At 40.8% G+C, this 19,971-nt stretch overlaps 1 protein-coding gene across 1 annotated transcript; it reads left to right on the top strand.

Moving 5' to 3' along the window:
- The first annotated feature begins 3,588 nt into the window (after positions 1–3,588).
- Positions 3,589–19,841, top strand: DYDC1 (DPY30 domain containing 1). Its single transcript, XM_007464220.1, has 7 exons — positions 3,589–3,722; positions 3,811–3,980; positions 6,125–6,226; positions 12,726–12,818; positions 16,633–16,689; positions 17,170–17,271; positions 19,663–19,841. Exons 2-7 carry the CDS (start codon positions 3,834–3,836, stop codon positions 19,690–19,692), a joined length of 531 nt encoding a protein of 176 aa, XP_007464282.1. The 5' UTR covers positions 3,589–3,722; positions 3,811–3,833; the 3' UTR covers positions 19,693–19,841.
- Positions 19,842–19,971: the final 130 nt, after the last annotated feature.

Raw genomic sequence — 19,971 nt, 5'->3', positions numbered from 1 at the left:
CTCCCCCTCTCCCTCTCTCCCTCTCTCCCTCTCTCCCTCCCTCCCTCCCTCCCTTCCTACCTACCTCCCCTCCTCTCTCTGTATGATCTGAGATGATTCCTGTCCATATTTGTAAATAAACTAGGACATTACTGAGAGAGTGGAGAAACTCATTCACTTGCCACCATGGAGAGCCAGCTGTGTCCATGCTGTGATTGAAACACACTTTTTGAGGAGCTAGAGAAGTTTGTCCTCTAGCAGGAGGATAGACATGTGCACACACAGATAATGCTCAGATAGTGTGACAAGTACTGTGTGAGCTGCTTGGGGAAGGAGGAACGTCTTTGTGTTGCCTGGGAGACGGTTGTATTAGCCACAGTGGTGAGGAACTGGGGATGATTGATAGCTTGCAGATGAGGAGATATTTTCCAAGCTGAGAGTGAGGGGGCCATCATGTGCAAAAGTCATGGAGATGGAAACATGCAAGGTGTGAGCAGCAGAATGGCAGGATGTTCTGTGTATTTAGAGCCCAGAATATGTTAGAGGCAGAAACTGTATCGAGAGGTGAGCCTGGAAACAGAATTGGGGCCAAAGCATGAGGAGCTTCATAGGCTGTTCTTTGAAGGTTGAATTTTTTTATTCTTTGGCTCTGAGATGCTTGGATTTTAAAAAAATTTGAGGTGGTCTATTGTGATATTTTCTAGAAACGACTCTCATGGCTCGGGAGGAGCATCTTAGTCAGTCACTTAGGGTAATGACTCTGGAATCAAGAGTTGCGTATGAATCCCTCTTCACCGTACACCACCTGTGTGATCCTGGGCTGTTCACTTATGCTCTTTGGGCCTGGGCGACCTCATCTGCACAGTGGGGCTAATGATACCATGTTCAGGTATGTTGTAAGGATTTAGTAAGACGTGCATCGCTTGCCATATAGTCGTCTCACCATCAGTAATGACAGTAACCCTTTTCTGACACTTGGACTCCAGGGTCCTTCAGGTTTTTGAAACTATTTTAGTTGTAGTGACTTCTGTGGAGGCTTTTTGGAAACTGCTAGAAGTGTCCTGGAGCCAGCTTGCTTGTGCCATTCCTGATGGCAGGTGCCCATGACTGGTGATGGGATGTAATGCTTTGTTGGCCTCACTGAACTCTACTTTGATTGTGCCTTCATTGAAAATTTCCTGCTCTAATGCGAAACGTTTATCTTTTAGAGGTTTTTATTTAGCAGTTAGAAATGGAGTCGGCATATCTTCAAAAGAATCTTGGGACGTGTCTAACTCAAGGTCTTGCAGAAGTGGCAAGGATGCGCCCAGTGGATCCAATAGAATACTTAGCATTGTGGATTTACAAGTATAAGAACAATGTGACCATGGAGCAACAAGTAAGTATGGATCTTCTTATTTATTTATTTATTTTTTGCGGCACGTGGGCCTCTCACTGTTGCGGCCTCTCCCGTTGCGGGGCACAGGCTCCGGACACGCAGGCTCAGCGGCCATGGCTCACGGGCCCAGCCGCTCCGCGGCATGTGGGATCTTCCCAGACCAGGGCACGAACCCGTGTCCCCTGCATCGGCAGGCGTTCTCTCAACCACTGCGCACAAGGGAAGCCCTAATTTATTTTTTATTGAAGTATAGTTGATTTACAATGTTATGTTAGTTTCAGGTCTACAGCAAAGTGACTCAGTTATGCGTATATATGTGTGTGTGTGTGTATATATATGCACACACACATATTTTTTTTCAGATTCTTTTTCCATATAGTTTATTACAAAATATTCAGTATAGTTCCCTGCACTGTACAGTAGGTCCTTGTTGTTTATCTTTTTTATATATAGTAGTGTGTATATGTTACTCCCAAATTCCTGATTTATGTCTCCCCTCCCAGCCTTTTCCTTTTGGTAACCGTAAGTTTGTTTTCTAAGTCTGTGAGTCTGTTTCTGTTTTGTTAATAAGTTCATTTGTATCATTTTTTAGATTCCACATATAACTGATATCATATAATATTTGTCTTTCTCTGTCTGACTTACTTCACTTAATATGATAATCTCTAGGTCCATCCATGTTGCTACAAATGGCATTATTTCATTCATTTTTATGGCTGAGTAATATTGCATTGTATATATGTACCACATCTTCTTTATCCATTCCTCTGTTGATGGGCATTTAGGTTGATTCCATGTCTTGGCTATTGTAGGTAGTGCTGCAGTGAACATTGGGGTGCATGTAGCTTTTCAAATTATAGTTTTCTCCGCATATATGCCCAGGAGTGGAATTGAAGGATCATATGCACTCTATTTTTAGTTTTTTAAGGAACCTCCACACTGTTCTCCATAGTGACTGTATCAATTTATATTCCCACCAGCAGTGTAGGAGGGTTCCCTTTCCTCCACACCTTCTCCAGCATTTATTATTTGTAGACTTTTTGATGATGGCCATTCTGACTGGTGTGAGGTGATACCTCATTATAGTTTTGATTTGCATTTCTCTAGTAATTAGTGATGCTGAGCATCTTTTCATGTGCCTTTGGCCATCTGTATGTCTTCTTTGGAGAAATGCCTATTTAGATCTTCTGCCCATTTTTTGATTGGGTTGTTTGTTTTTCTGATATTGAGCTATATGAGCTGTTCGTATAGTTTGGAGATTAATCCCTGTTGGTTGCATCGTTTGCAAATATTTTCTCCCATTCCATAGGTTGTTTTTTTGTTTATGGCTTCCTTCGCTGTGCAAAAGTTTTTAAGTTTAATCAGGTCCCATTTGTTTATTTTTGTTTTTATTTCCATTACTCTAGGAGATGGATCAAAAAAAGATATTGCTGTGATTTATGTCAAAGAGTGTCCTGCCTGTGTTTTGCTCTATAAGTTTTATAGTATCCAGTCTTACATTTAGCACTTTAATCCATTTTGAGTTTATTTTTGTGTATGGTGTTAGAGAGTGTTCTAATTTCATTCTTTTACATGTAGCTGTCCAGTTTTCCCAGCACCACTTATTGAAGAGACTGTCTTTTCTCCATTGTATATCCTTGCCTCCTGATAGCTTGCAGATGAGGAGATATTTTCCAAGCTGAGAGTGAGGGGGCCATCATGTGCAAAAGTCATGGAGATGGAAACATGCAAGGTGTGAGCAGCAGAATGGCAGGATGTTCTGTGTATTTAGAGCCCAGAATATGTTAGAGGCAGAAACTGTATCGAGAGGTGAGCCTGGAAACAGAATTGGGGCCAAAGCATGAGGAGCTTCATAGGCTGTTCTTTGAAGGTTGAATTTTTTTATTCTTTGGCTCTGAGATGCTTGGATTTTAAAAAAATTTGAGGTGGTCTATTGTGATATTTTCTAGAAACGACTCTCATGGCTCGGGAGGAGCATCTTAGTCAGTCACTTAGGGTAATGACTCTGGAATCAAGAGTTGCGTATGAATCCCTCTTCACCGTACACCACCTGTGTGATCCTGGGCTGTTCACTTATGCTCTTTGGGCCTGGGCGACCTCATCTGCACAGTGGGGCTAATGATACCATGTTCAGGTATGTTGTAAGGATTTAGTAAGACGTGCATCGCTTGCCATATAGTCGTCTCACCATCAGTAATGACAGTAACCCTTTTCTGACACTTGGACTCCAGGGTCCTTCAGGTTTTTGAAACTATTTTAGTTGTAGTGACTTCTGTGGAGGCTTTTTGGAAACTGCTAGAAGTGTCCTGGAGCCAGCTTGCTTGTGCCATTCCTGATGGCAGGTGCCCATGACTGGTGATGGGATGTAATGCTTTGTTGGCCTCACTGAACTCTACTTTGATTGTGCCTTCATTGAAAATTTCCTGCTCTAATGCGAAACGTTTATCTTTTAGAGGTTTTTATTTAGCAGTTAGAAATGGAGTCGGCATATCTTCAAAAGAATCTTGGGACGTGTCTAACTCAAGGTCTTGCAGAAGTGGCAAGGATGCGCCCAGTGGATCCAATAGAATACTTAGCATTGTGGATTTACAAGTATAAGAACAATGTGACCATGGAGCAACAAGTAAGTATGGATCTTCTTATTTATTTATTTATTTTTTGCGGCACGTGGGCCTCTCACTGTTGCGGCCTCTCCCGTTGCGGGGCACAGGCTCCGGACACGCAGGCTCAGCGGCCATGGCTCACGGGCCCAGCCGCTCCGCGGCATGTGGGATCTTCCCAGACCAGGGCACGAACCCGTGTCCCCTGCATCGGCAGGCGTTCTCTCAACCACTGCGCACAAGGGAAGCCCTAATTTATTTTTTATTGAAGTATAGTTGATTTACAATGTTATGTTAGTTTCAGGTCTACAGCAAAGTGACTCAGTTATGCGTATATATGTGTGTGTGTGTGTATATATATGCACACACACATATTTTTTTTCAGATTCTTTTTCCATATAGTTTATTACAAAATATTCAGTATAGTTCCCTGCACTGTACAGTAGGTCCTTGTTGTTTATCTTTTTTATATATAGTAGTGTGTATATGTTACTCCCAAATTCCTGATTTATGTCTCCCCTCCCAGCCTTTTCCTTTTGGTAACCGTAAGTTTGTTTTCTAAGTCTGTGAGTCTGTTTCTGTTTTGTTAATAAGTTCATTTGTATCATTTTTTAGATTCCACATATAACTGATATCATATAATATTTGTCTTTCTCTGTCTGACTTACTTCACTTAATATGATAATCTCTAGGTCCATCCATGTTGCTACAAATGGCATTATTTCATTCATTTTTATGGCTGAGTAATATTGCATTGTATATATGTACCACATCTTCTTTATCCATTCCTCTGTTGATGGGCATTTAGGTTGATTCCATGTCTTGGCTATTGTAGGTAGTGCTGCAGTGAACATTGGGGTGCATGTAGCTTTTCAAATTATAGTTTTCTCCGCATATATGCCCAGGAGTGGAATTGAAGGATCATATGCACTCTATTTTTAGTTTTTTAAGGAACCTCCACACTGTTCTCCATAGTGACTGTATCAATTTATATTCCCACCAGCAGTGTAGGAGGGTTCCCTTTCCTCCACACCTTCTCCAGCATTTATTATTTGTAGACTTTTTGATGATGGCCATTCTGACTGGTGTGAGGTGATACCTCATTATAGTTTTGATTTGCATTTCTCTAGTAATTAGTGATGCTGAGCATCTTTTCATGTGCCTTTGGCCATCTGTATGTCTTCTTTGGAGAAATGCCTATTTAGATCTTCTGCCCATTTTTTGATTGGGTTGTTTGTTTTTCTGATATTGAGCTATATGAGCTGTTCGTATAGTTTGGAGATTAATCCCTGTTGGTTGCATCGTTTGCAAATATTTTCTCCCATTCCATAGGTTGTTTTTTTGTTTATGGCTTCCTTCGCTGTGCAAAAGTTTTTAAGTTTAATCAGGTCCCATTTGTTTATTTTTGTTTTTATTTCCATTACTCTAGGAGATGGATCCAAAAAAGATATTGCTGTGATTTATGTCAAAGAGTGTCCTGCCTGTGTTTTGCTCTATAAGTTTTATAGTATCCAGTCTTACATTTAGCACTTTAATCCATTTTGAGTTTATTTTTGTGTATGGTGCTAGAGAATGTTCTAATTTCATTCTTTTACAGGTAGCCGTCCAGTTTTCCCAGCACCACTTATTGAAGAGACTGTCTTTTCTCCATTAATTGACCATAGGTGCTTGGGTTTATTTCTGGGCTTTCTGTCCTGTTCCATTGTGGATCTCCTTTTATAAAATTAGAGGAGTGAAATAATTGGTCCAGCTTCTTTGCTTTTTAAAAAAATTTCAATATTATCATTTCTTTCTATTATAAAAATAGTATGTTTATTATTACAAAACTTAGATAACATGAAAAAGTAGAAAGAAGAAAATAAAGAAGACCTCTATTTAGATTCTTAGGTATTTTTAGGTATTCTAGTCTTTTTTCTACACATTTGCCTGGAGATCTTTTTTTTTACACAATTGTGATTGTATTTGCTGTGTAATTTTAATTTTGTGCTCTTTGTTGAAATAAAACACACGTTTCCCCCGATTATTATACAGTTTCCAAATGGGTAGACTATAATTTGCTTAATCCTTTACCTACTGTTGGAGATTAAGATGCTGTTAAGATTGTTTTTACAGATTGTTTTATCTGTAATTAGTCACATGATGATTTTTTTTTTTTAAACCATGTTAGAGACAAGAGGAAATGGCCCAGTTGGACCATGAAAGAGAATTAGCTGTGATGGAGCAGGAAATGATGGAGAGACTTAAAGCAGAGGAGCTCCTGTTTCAGCAGGTGAGACAAGAGAGTTCAGTGGTGATTGGAACTAGTGGAGTCACCCTTGGTGTGATGCAACCCAGGTGTTGAAAAACTCATCTCTTGTTGCTTAGATGTAGCTTTCTTATATCTTCATCTTTATGTCTATATGTGGCTTCTTTACTGGAGAAGGAGCAGTGGTGAGGTAGGAGGAAAACCCAGAGAGTCTGCTGTCACAGTAGCCAAGGGGACAGCGTCCCAATGAGACCTGAGTGGTCAACCATGTCTGTGGCTGGTTGAGTGGGAACAGAACTGCCAAGTCTCATTTAAGGCCACTGGTGACCTTGGTGGGAGCAGCGAATGTGGGGTGGGGTAAAGCAGGGGAGATGGAGGTGGTGAGTACAGGTAATGGTTTCAAGGAGATTTTCAGGGAAGGAGTTTTCTTTTGTTTATTTGGTTTTTTTAAGGAACAGAGCGGAGGGGAGTGGTTGATGTAAAGAAATAAAGGGGATGATTGCTAGAGTCAACTTTTCATGGAGACCAGAGGAAATTGGCTCTGGAACACAGGTTAGGTGGGTGGAGGGGCCCTTCTTTGGTTCTTTGATTCAAAGAAAGAGGAGAGGACGGCGTTGGGTACACGTGGTGTGTAGGTTTTGTGGCAAAAGTTGAAAGCAGTTTCTGTGTGACTATTTCTTTTTTATGAAGTAGGGACCCTGATCATCTTCCCAGAATGAGGTGGTAAAGGTAGGAGGAGTGGGGAGAGTGGTGAAGGCTTGAAACAGTGGCTTTGGAGAGGTAGAGTTGACCAAAGAAACTTAGCATCCCTCGGTAGCACTGAATTCCCTGAGACCAAGCGGTTGTAATGGGGCCTTTTGGTTTGGTTTTGTGATGATGTGATTTTCTCCACCTAGGCCTGGATATTTGAGTGAGGATGTGGAGGAGACAGACCCTTTGACTGAAGTGAGTTTGGGTTAGCAGGATTGGGGAGCTAAAGATGTTGGTTTGAAAATGGTTGAAGAGGTGGGTCATGGAGTATAAACCAGAGAGGGGAAAGTTCTAGAGTGGCTTCTGGACCAATTTAATTTATGGAGCTCTTGTAAACCAAGTTGGAGTCACCCTATACTTCTGTCATATGGTACTTAACTCTAGAGTCTCAACTCCAGTTTACATATTATAAAAAGGGAAAGAAGCCTATTATTTGGGTGTGTGGATAAAAAAGGAAAATGTAGACATGGAAACTAGCTTCTCTGTCTTGTCTCCCATCCTTGATACTGGGGTAGATCATTCTAGGCCCCTTAGATGGATATGGCTATTCTAGGCACCTTTACTGCTTCTTGAGTCTTCATTTTTCAGTCATTTGGCTTATTTTTGTGGGGAGGTTGCACAGTGTTGAGTTGGATGTCAAATGACCGTCCAAATGGGCAAGTGTCTGCTGCAGTCACCCCAACTTTGAGTGAGGATCTGCCCTGCCTCTTCCAGCTCCTAGAGCTGGCATCTGTCCCCTGTCTATCAGAATAAGAACTGCTCAGCAGTTCTCCTTCCTTAAGATAGTTAGATCACAGATATGGAGATGTTTAATTTGCTTTGACTCATCTTCTTTACCTTAAATAAAATTTGGCAATACTGGAACCCAAACATTTTTCTAGCTGTATCAGTGTGAAGCCATCCCCTGTGCATCAAACCCTAAGCATTGTATTGGGGGTGGAAGACATTGTGATATCCTGCAGCAGATGTGGTGGCCCATTAAAGAAGTGGATTGGTGGGCAGAGATAGATGAGAGAAGGAGAAGGGACGGGTGGGCCAACAGACGAAGAGAAAGAGAGAGGCCTCTCCGAGTCCCCCGAGTCAAGTGAGCTGGAAGGTCAGGATTCTGGTCACCTGCCTGTTGGTTGCAAGAGCAGGTGTCCTCATAATCAGTACCACAGACTTGAAATTCCTTGAAATTTTAGGCATTCTCCAGCAAGCCTGGGTCCTTGTGAGCAGGGAAACATTATTCTTGCTGTTTTCTGCTTAAGAGTTCATTTTGGCAGTACTAGCTTTTGTATTTGTTTGAATGTTTTTCTAATGGTTTTACACATGTGTGAAGAAAGCGATTGGGTTTCGAACATTTCCTGAAAATGTTAAGAAACCGGTTATGTTGACCAATGTGGTTGGTATTTAGCAACTGTGCTTTGTGTTATTGTTCAGAGGTTAATTTCGCTTCCTCTACGAATATCTGAAAGTTGATTGAATGGTAACGTTCCTAGCCCATCACTTTTGTTTTAGTGGGGATGATATAGGAATATGAAGAAATTACCTTACACAGCCCTTTGTGAATAAATATTAATCACTGTTTATTATCTCTTTGTAAAAATGTATTATTTTTTAAATGAGTTTAAAAATATAGTTTTAAAGTGCTCTTAATGGAATGAGCTTATAGGTCGTTTATGGGGTGGCACTGGACTGATGGTGAGAAATTATTTTCTAGCTGAGGTTGACAAACTCTTTCTGTAAAAGTGGATATTTTATGATTTTCAGGCCAAGAAGCAAAATTGAGGATATTATGTAGGGATTATGGTATACTGTGTAGCTATAACAAGAGAGAAAATAAATTTCTACAAATGTTTTATTGATGAACTAAAAATTCTAAAAAATCAAATACAATTTTTTCTGCAGTGTAGGCTTATTATTGAGAAGAATTACGTTCCCTTTTTAAAGATAACGTTTCACTTAGTTGGAGTTCAAAGATAATGTTCCCTATCATCAAAATGTATTGAAAATATGTATCTGTTAATGCTGATCTATAATGAGATTTTATTTATGTCATCTTTGAAAAATGTCTTTTCCCTCATAGGTCCTGCCAAATATTGATATCAGTCCATGTGCCTATAATTTTGAGTGTATTCATCTCTTGGAAGGCACTCGTAGAATTCTATTAGATTTTCCTCTTGATGTTTGTCTTTTAGCCACTACCTGGTAGATTAATCCCTTCCAGTTGAAGGTTGGTGAAAACGTCTCAGTTACACAGTTAAATGGATTTTGAAATGTGGGAATTTCCTTTGCACTTACGTCAAGGCCTAAAAACACTCTGGAACTATAGTTTGAGCTTGGAAAATGTATCTGTCACAAATTTGTGTGGGAATGGAAATCCCGTTTCTGACAGCACTGGGAGTGTATAAAGCAGCTTGACATTGTGATTCAGAAAATTAGTTGTTGCTGAAATGACTTTCCTGCAGTGTAAGTTTTACATATGAGTGCTGTTTTGCCTTATAGGCAACTTTTAGGTTAAATTGATTAAAAATCGTTATTAAGTCTGCAGCGGAAGCTCATTTCCAAAGCTGTTTGATGTTTGATAATTGTGGTTGAAAATGGTCTTCTCATTAAGAAAAACGTCAGTCTTGTCCCTGAGCTCAAAAATTCACAATAGAACATTGCCACTGTTGAGCCATGGAACTATGGGGTGGTAGGGCAAGTCAAGATATATTCAGCTTCTATTTCTGACAGAAATTCACAGAAATGATGCTTAAGTTCATAAGGGTAAATGAAGGTCACTGTTGACACTGTTACTAAACCAAACGGGTCTGCTCGCCCAACGCACAGCAAAGCCAAATCTATTGACAGTGGGTTCTAGTGAAGGAAAGTACAGAGTTTACTGCAGGGCGCCAAGCAAGGAAGTGGGAGACAAGCCTCGGATCCACTCCAGCTGAGTCTTTGAGTCAGGGGTTTTCTTAAAGGGGAAGAGCAAAGAGGCTAGGATTAATCTTGTGATGTTTCTGTGACATTTCTTTTCTTTTTTCTTTAATCGAAGTATAGTTGATTTACAATATTGTGTTAGTTTCAGATGCCCAGCAAAGTGGTTATATATACATATATATGTATATAGCTGTGTTCTTTTTTATTCTATTTGTTATAGTTTATTACGAGATATTGAATATAGTTCCCTGTGCTGTACAGTAAATCCTTGTTGTTTATTTTATAAATGGTAGTGTGCATCTGTTAATCCCCTACTCCCAGTTTAATCCCTCCCCCTTTTGGTAATCATAAGTTTGTTTTGTATGTCTGTGAGTCTGTTTCTGTTTTTTAAATAAATTCATTTGTACTGTTTTTCAGTTTCCACATATCATATGATACTTGTCTTTCTCTGTCTGACTTACTTCACTTAGTGTGATAATCTCCAGGTCCGTCCGTGTTGCTGCAGCACTTCTCTTATATTTCTTAGTCATTGATTTTTTTCAGTCAGTGATCGATTTTTTCAGTCACTTTGAACTCAACATTGACTCCTTTGTCAGGATGTATGTCTCCAGTTTACAGTTCTCCGGCCATGGGTGGGGGGGGGGGGTCTGTTAGCTCATCTTGTCCTAGAGAAACAACCTGAGTTTGTACATTAATGATGGTATCTATAATAGCAATTTTAGTACATTAACGATGCTATTGACAACAGCAATTTTCATCATCTGACTCTGGTTGATTAGTGTTCAGTTAGCACAGGATTGAGGTCAGAGGGGACAAGAAAGGGAATAAAGTTTTGGATAGAGAGATTAATCAGAAACTCAGTAAGGGAACTCAGCTTTAGGGGGGACTCGGTTTCAACACTGCTGGCTCAATAACACATGATAGAGTCAAATATTTTCTGCAGAGTAGCTGCTGTTGAATCATAAAATGAGAACTCATAGGTTTTTGTTTTTGTTTTTTTTTTTGCGGTGCGCGGGCCTCTCACTGTTGTGGCCTCTCCCGTTGCGGAGCACAGGCTCCGGAAGCGCAGGCCCAGCGGCCATAGCTCACGGGCCCAACCGCTCCGCGGCATGTGGGATCTTCCCGGACCGGGGCACGAACCCGTGTCCCCTGCATCGGCAGGCGGACTCTCAACCACTGCGCCACCAGGGAAGCCCGAGAACTCATAGGTTTTAAACACTGTGTTTTCACTAACTTTGTAAATTTTGTCCAATTAAGCCTTTTTCTGTTCCATACACACTTTTATCACTGTTGGTTGTAACACATCTGAGCAGATGTCACACCTGGTTGTACTGAATTAATGTTCCTCAATGTCTTTGAAGATGTTCTTGCCTGTAGTACTGTTCATAAAGACTGTTCATAGTGGTTGAATTTTCAGTCACTGCAAACTCAGCATTGACTCCTTTGATAAACAACAACTAAGCAGTGTTGGGAGCATTTGTCTACTCATCAAGAGCCAAGGAAAACCACTCAGAACCCTTTGCCTTTAATTGACCATTGATTTTGCTCCCCATGTAATCGACTCTTTGAGCAGCTGTTCTCACCAAAAGGATAATAATCTTAAGTTTATGTTTTTTCTGGACATTGAATTCTCACTTGTTTTAATTGAATCACCATTGATAAATGTATTTCTTTGCTTGGCTAACAAAACAGCCACTTGGGACCTTACTTTTGTTGCAGCCTCCTTTTCATTTTTAATTTTTGTGAAGAAATTCTGCTCTCATGAAATAATTCTGTTTTGAATTTCTGAATACTTCTGACCTTTGCGTTCACGTGAGTTGAGAAGATTGTGATGAGTGCTTCCTCTGGTAATCCTGATATTTACTGTATTCTTTTAGTACAGTGTCGTTGCATGAGAAACACTGTCCTGTGCTGTTTAATCTGATAATAAAGTAACCCACACTCCACTGTGTCTTAAAAGGACAACATTCAAAGTCCACTTCTTTTCTTGTTTTGTTATGATGGGTAATGCACTGATAAAATTAAAAAAAAAAGTCCCGGTATAGTGGTACCGTGGCATTCCAAACGCTGTGAGTTATAATGGTGTCACTGAACTTGTAGTGTGCTGAGCAGCAGTGCAAGGTAGTGAGAGTACCACCTGTGGTCTCTGTTGCATATACTCAGCTGTGCTGTCATGGGGCAGAAGCAGTCACAGTAAATGAGTGAGCGTGAGCGTGACAGTGTTTTAATAGAGCTTTATTTATACACAGTGACACTTAATTTCATATAATTTTCATGTGCAATGAAATATTATTCTTTTGATGTTATTCAACCATGAAAAATGTATAAAAACCATTCTTCACTCGTGGGCTGTACAAAAACGAGTTGGGTCAGGCTTGGCCCAAGGAATTTAGTCTACCGACCCCTATTCTCGCGTGGCTAGGATATATGTTGCATTGGGACCAAATATGTTGTTGATTATCTCTGGTTTCAGATAATGTACTTAAAATGTTCTTATCTAGTATTTTACAGCCAAGGTTTGGCTATTTGAAGATCCATCTGTGCTTAAAGAGATTTTATCCCCCCAAAAAAAAAAAATCACTGCAGTCTCATTTGTAGCTTCAGGAAGAACAGAGAAAATGACTTGATTTTGTACAAATAGTGCCTTTCTAAAATTAGCAATTAAGGAAGCTTCCTTTTTAATTTTATACTTCAGGAAATATTTGTAAAAGCTAAAGTATTGGGTGGCTGTGACCATTTATTTTTGTAAGTTTCTGAAATTTAGGTGGGCATAAACTTAATTATCCTGGGACACTTTAGAGTAATAGAGTGAATTCCTTGCAATTGATCTGACTCTAATATGACTTATTTATTTCTGAATGTTCAGCAACAGTTGGCATTCCAGCTGGAGTTGGAAATGCAAGAAAAAGAGAGACAGAGAATAGAAGAACTGCAGAGAGCTCAAGAGCAATTTGAGAAGGTAATTTGAAGTTTTATAAATGTCTGTTTTATTCAAAACCTCTGAGAATCCTCAAACTGTTTCTTCCAGCTGTTATAGCAGGGGATTCATAGTCTAGAGACCTGCCAGGAAGGTCTAATGTTGCCAGGAAGCCCTGGTCAACATTTTAGTCAAAAGATAGTTGTTCCTAATTATGGTAGCTGATACTGAAGTTCTTTGTAGTATTGGGGGTATTCTTATCTCTGAGACAATAGTTTGTTTCTTTTCTTCATGTTAGATGTATTATCAACAATACTTTACATTTAAAACTATGTTTGGGGGACTTTCCTGGTGGCACAGTGCTTAAGAATCCGCCTGCCAATGCAGGGGACATGGGTTCAATCCCTGGTCCAGGAAGATCCCATATGCCGTGGAACAACTAAGCCCGTGTGCCACAACTACTGAGCCTGCGCTCTAGAGCCCGTGAGCCACACTGCTGAGCCCACATGCCGCAGCTACTGAAGCCCACGCGCTTAGAGCCTGTGCTGCACAACAAGAGAAGCCACCACAATGAGAAGCCTGCGCACTGCAACGAAGAGTAACCCCTGCTTGCTGCAACTAAAGAAAGCCCGTGTGCAGCAACGAAGACCCAACGCAGCCAAAAAAAAAAAATATATATATATATATGTATGTTTTTATTTGGATTTTTCATGTCTTTCTTTAAATAAACTATTCAGTAACTTATGTCAAAATAGTCCATTTCCATTGATGGTGGCTGTGTTTTTTTTTAATAAGTTTATTATTTTATTTTATTTTTTTGGCTGCATTGGGTCTTCATTGCTGTGCGTGGGCTTTTCTCTGGTCGCAGTGCCTGGGCTTCTCATTGCAGTGGCTTCTCTTGTTGGTGGAGCACGGGCTTCAGTAGTTGTGGCACGTGGACTCAGTAGTGGTGGTGCACAGGCTTAGTTGTTCCACAGCATGTGGGATCTTGGACCAGGGCTCGAACCCGTGTCCCCTGCATTGGCAGGTGGATTCTTAACCACTGGGCCACCAGGGAAGCCCCCAGACTGTGTCTGTCTTATGTCAAGCCTCCTGCTTGGCTAACGTTTCCTTGTATCTGAAAAGTATGTGTCGTATAGACCAAACTTCTGCATGACTGAGTTATACTTTTCAACTGGATATTTCATATTGTATGCTTATAGCTAGTATCTGTTACTCAAATGTTGCTCCTCTATTTATTCCGAAATTAAAATTTTAAAAAGAAGCAGGTTTTGTAGAAGATGTTTATTAATGGCTTAGATGAAAGCATCATTATTATTATTATTTTTATTTATTTATTTTATCTTTTTAATTTTTATTTTTATTTTTTTTGCGGTATGCGGGCCTCTCACTGTTGTGGCCTCTCCCGTTGCGGAGCACAGGCTCTGGACGCGCAGGCCCAGCAGCCATGGCTCACGGGCCCAGCCGCTCCGCGGCATGTGGATCTTCCCGGACCGGGGCACGAACCCGCGTCCCCTGCATTGGCAGGCGGACTCTCAACCACTGCGCCACCTGGGAAGCCCGAAAGCATCATTATTTAAAGCAATTTTAAAAAGTAGGAAGGGTAACTTAAATTTTTTTAAAAGATGAGATTTAATTAGTTAATTTTTTAACTCTTGAGATCAATTCTTTTCTTCTCATCAATGTACTATGCTCATCATTCTATAATAAGAGATTAATCTACTAAGAATTGTTCTTGACAAAGTGAAATCATTTAGTCCTATTGTAGCCCAAGTGTCGGAAAACTACTTTTGTGAGTCAAAAAGATGAGATTTTAAAAGGATAAATTCAAATCTCTGTACATAGTTTTAAAAAACACCGATGCTGGGCTTCCCTGGTGGCGCAGTGCTTGAGAGTCCGCCTGCCGATGCAGGAGACGCAGGTTCGTGCCCCGTTTCGGGAGGATCCCACATGCCGCGGAGCGGCTGGGCCCGTGAGCCATGGCCGCTGAGCCTGCGCGTCCGGAGCCTGTGCTCCGCAAATGGGAGAGGCCACAACAGTGAGAGGCCCGCATAACGCAAGGAAAAAAAAAAAAAAACAAAAAACAAAAAACACCGATGCTGATCCTTGTCTGAATATGGTAGGACACACGGATACCCATGCATGCACACACACGTAAATGCATACCCCCTTCCTCTTCAGTTAAGATTCTGTGATTGCAAAAGAAAGAAGAACCAGAATACATCAAGAAGACGGTGATCAAAATAATAAGAGAATTGAAAGTATTTTTTATTGAGATGCCTGATAGCTATATCTGAGTGCTGGGAAGTCTGTGATTTATAGAAGGGATTGGCTCCAGAGGGTCCCATTCATGTTACTCTATGGCCATTACCAGACTATGTGACCAGAGGCACAGTAGCTTTAATAAGTCATATTCCTACTGGCTTATCACCCCTCTCTTCCCTGCAACATACTGCTGCTTGACCCCTTGCTCAGAGACAAATTCATCCATGTCTTTTCGTCCTCGCCTTTTTATGGCTTCAGAGACATAACTTAAACTATCAGTTGCAAAAGGAAATTTATTGGAAGGATCCTGGGTTGAAGAAAGGGTTTTACAACTAAACTGTGAAGGGCTCTGGTTGAGTTGGGTCTTCCAGACCTTTGGGAGCAAGAGAATCAATGCTGCCAGGGCTCTTACCCCTGCTGTTGTCTCTCACTGTGGCCTGGTTTGCTGCACATGGGTGAGGATCACGGTCCTTAGTAGTTCCTGCGTCTTGTAATGTGGCTCCTACTGTCTGAGAGGAATAGATTCCTTTCTTTTGGGTTTCAGTTAAGAAAAGAATCTTGGGGAAGGATTCTGACTGGCTTAGTTTGTGTCAAGTATCCATCCCTTGGCTGGGCAACAGAGTCCTGTGAGAATATATGCTTTCCCACCAGAGCCATGTGGTTGTGGGATAAGACATGCCCAGGAGAAGGGAATGATGTTGAGAAAGCCATATATGTACGATATATGTCCCCAATAATCAGGGTGACTGTATATATGATCACAAGATCACTAATCTTTTTTTTTTTTTTTGCGGTACGCGGGCCTCTCCCGTTATGGAGCACAGGCTCTGGAGGCGCAGGCTCAGCAGCCATGGCTCACGGGCCCAGCCGCTCCGCGGCATGTGGGATCTTCCCAGACCGGGTCACAAACCTGCGTCCCCTGCGTCGGCAGGCGGACTCTCAACCACTGCGCCACCAGGGAAGCCCAATCCCTAGTCTTTGAACAGCTGAAATGAATCAGCTCAGGAGCAGTTAAGTCAGCCTGCTGCCTTAGAATGAAAAGATAGAGGCCACAGCAAGGTTTGGCTTGGTTAACAGATTCTATGTTTTCACATTCAGAAAGCAGTCTTCCATGTGTTCAGAGCATTATAGATGGCATTGTCCAGGTACTGTGGAGAGGTGTCATGTACTGGATAGTGCCTTGGGCCAGATTAATTCCCTCAGAAATGTTTGCTTCTTTTTTTACTATGTATAAAATTCTACATAACTGTCAGTTCTTTCAAAATCTCGTATTCTAAGAGTTTATTAAAATTATTATTTTGTCACTTTTCAAATTTGCTAGTAATTTGGCTTCAGGGTTAGTGAAATAGTTAGCCTTTTTCATTTTTTAAAAAGTTCTATTTAATTATAGACAAAACATCGTAGTCACCTCTTAATAGAATATTAAATGAGACTGTGTCTGCAGTTTTGTATTCACATTGCTCCTTTAAGAGGGACAGCATTTTTGCTGTTAAATTGATCATAATGTAAAAATAAAATGCTTGAAAATTAAACATGGAATCAAAATGAAAAGTATATTCAAAGTATTTTTCTTCATTTTTATGTATTATAGGAGTTGAGAATGAGTATGGAAAATACAGCTAAGGGTGAAGATATTTCACATGGAGAGGTGAGAAGAAAAAGTTACTCTATGTTATGGGAAATGAATAAGTATCCTGGAATGTAAAGCTTAATTTTGATGCATTAATAGCTAAATTTTTAATAAGGAGATTATCAAAACTGATAGTCCAAATACATAGTCTAGTAATAACAAGTCACAAATATGATGTGCTTTAAAGCAAAATCTCCAGGTGGGTAGAACTGGGAGATTCGGTTTGTTTTGGTATTTTTAAAAACCAGAATATTGTGAGATTATTGACCACATGATTACATGCAATGATGTGTTTTAAATTTCTGATGTATTTTTTTAAACACGTTTTTGTGTTTATTCTTGGAATTCTCTTGTCATTAACAGGTATTGGTTCGTTCCATTAGCTGACAGTGTTGAATTTTGACGTTGTAATACAGAAGTGTCTTAGCAAAACTGAAAGCAAATTAATGTATGAATCTCAAAATCATTTGAAAGTGAAAATGAGCTCTATGATTGTAGGATGGAGCCGACTCAGGCAGAACACTAGCTGAAATTAGTGATCGATATGGAGCGCCGAACTTGAGCAGGGTGGAAGAACTTGATGAACCGATGCTATCTGATGTGAGTATCCTTAGGAAAGTGTTTTGTGAAAAGCAGATTTTTTTTTTTTTTTTTTTTTACTTGGGAGAGCCTAGTGTATCTCAGGCCAAGGTTGGATGGCAAAATGGGCCTTTTGTTTCATAGAAAGAAAACCAGTGTTCTGGGTGCTGACTTACCCCTAATTGGCCTTCTGCCCTTCTGTGTACTGTGCTACTGGCCCTGAGGGTGAGAGTGGGCACTTGTCTGGCTCCACACAAATGTGTGGGCCCTGATGGGGAGGTCACTGGGCATTAATGTGGAGGGAGCAGTGTGCCCTCCTGTGTAGAGGGTGATATGTATATTTGGAAATAAGCCTCTGAAAATTTCAAAATCTCTTCAAAATATGTATTTAGAATCGTGCTGAAATACATAATCTTTAAATTAAATTTTGGGGGCCAACATTTTGGTTCTCAGTAGCAAACCGTGGAGCCAAGTAAATATCCTAATGAGAGTGCATGCTTTTAAAGTATATAAGTCCATTTGCTTATTTAATAAACATATAGTGTCTCCTATGCACTGCATGAATTGTGCCCGATGCTTTTATGACCGAAAACAGGTCCTTCTTGACCTTGTCTAGGGAAGAAACAGACAACTGGACAAGCAATTGATAGTCATTGTTAGAGTGAGCAGGTAATGTCTGGTCCAGAGCATTATGCTTGGAGAGCGAGAGGAGGGGCTGTTGATAACAGGCCCATCAGCAGCTGTAACCTGGGACTGCCCTGGCAGAGGGCTGCACTGAGTCACCTGCATCAGTGGGCACTGACAAAGCGGGACAGCCACCCAGTTGAGGACCCTTGGTCAGGGAAGGCTTCCTGGAGGAAGTCAGCTTTGTCACTCAGTGGTGGGATGGGAGGCCGGGAAGGGGAGAAGAGAGAGTGGGAGATAGGGAGAGATCAGAGCTGAGGCAGTGGAGAGCAGGGGCCAGACCATGAAAGGACTTGTAATCTGTGCTCAGATGTTTATATTTTACCCTAAAGGCAGTGGGGGCCAACATCAGAACTGTGTTTTAGGAAGGCCATCTGGCTATAGCGTGTAGAAGAGAATGGAGTGATCGATTTGAGGAGACCCACCAGGAGGCTGTTTGTAATCTACAGAGAGATGGCACTGATGGCCGGAAGTAGTGAGTGGTGTTTTTAAGAGCTGGTCAGAAAGTGGAGCCTGGAGGATTTTGTGCTAATCAGTCAGTGGATACATTTTTATTTAATGGCTGCTGTGTTTTGGTACCATGGAGGGAGCTAGAAAATACCAGCGAACAAAACAGATAGGGTTTCTGCCCTTTGGGGGCCATGGGCCAGCGGGGCAGGTGGTCTGAGAGGACAGAGCAGCGAAACCTGACCTAGCCTGGGTGAGTCTTCTCCAGGAAATGACGTTTAAGGAGTTAGCCTGAGATGAGCCCAGTGGATGGAGAGAGTAAGATACTTTCAAGGAATGCAAATAGTCCAGTATTTTGGCTGAGTTGTATGGAGCTCGGAGAATGGTGTGATTTGAAACTGGAGAAGTGGATAAAGGCCATATCACACTGGGCTCTGTGTGTCCTCTTAAGGATTTTGGACTTATGTGCAGTGGGAGTCATTGAAAGGGTTTATGTAAGGATTAGATAAGTGTTTTTAGAAGGTGGAGAGAGGATCTGAGTGGGCAGGAGTGGAAACAGGAGACCACTTAGGAGGTTATCACAGTCATCCAGATGCAAGATGACCAGGGCTAGGACCAGACAGCAGAGATAGGGACAGCTGAGTGGATTTGATATCAGCTGGGAAGATAAGGGAGAGAAAGAAATCAAGGATGAAGCCCAGATTTCTGCCTTGTGCAACTGAACTCTTCACCATTTTTTGAGCTTTACCATTCGTTAAATTGAGGAACATATGAAGAGAAAGTAGGTTTTGTGAAAATGATGTCTTCAGTTGTGGACATGTTGATTTCAGGTCACTCTGAGGTATGCAGGTGAAAATGGCCAAAGACCCCTTGAAGTATGTTATGGGTCTGGAGGAGGGAGAGAGGTCCAGGCAGGAGAGATGAATTCAGCAGTCATCAGCATATATGCTAAGTGAAGCTAGGAGAGTGAGTCAGGTTACCTGGCTCACATGAGAAATTTCAACATTTAAGGGATGCGTACAGGACCCCTGCAAGAAGGATACGGATAACAATAAGAGAGAATAGCAGGAGAAGTAGAAGAAAGGATGGGTTGATAAATACATTGAGAGCACAGTTAAATTATTATTATATTGACTTTGGATTTTATTTGAAATAATCTGAAACTATCAAAAAGCTTCATTTACATAGTCACATAGAAGTTACCTAAGCTTAAATTTTCTGTGGCTTGTACATTTCACAGTTCTAGTTGTATTTTAAAGCATATTTACTTTTTGTTTTTAGGTTGCATTAAACATTGATCAAGATTTGTAGGATCAACCAACCAAAGAACAATAAATTTTTCTTCTTCTTTCAAGTTTCAAAATAGGTCGCCAATTGTTTTTTTTCCCTCCAAACTTGAACTCTGCTTTTCCTCCCTCTAAAGACAGCTTTATAAATGGGCTTCAAGAGTGGCCTTAAAATATTGTTTTGATTACTTGTATGACACCATTTTAATTACTTGTATGATGCCAGTGAGAGAACAGGAGAGAGTGTTTCCCAAACAAATGGGAGACGAGCTGAAAAGAATGTGTGCATCTATGTGAGAACAAG

This window comes from Lipotes vexillifer, unplaced genomic scaffold, assembly GCF_000442215.2.
Source record: "Lipotes vexillifer unplaced genomic scaffold, Lipotes_vexillifer_v1.1 scaffold59, whole genome shotgun sequence".
NCBI classification, from domain to species: domain Eukaryota; kingdom Metazoa; phylum Chordata; class Mammalia; order Artiodactyla; family Lipotidae; genus Lipotes; species Lipotes vexillifer.
Note: the sequence above shows the minus strand (reverse complement) of the source record. Positions and strands in the feature narration are given on the sequence as shown.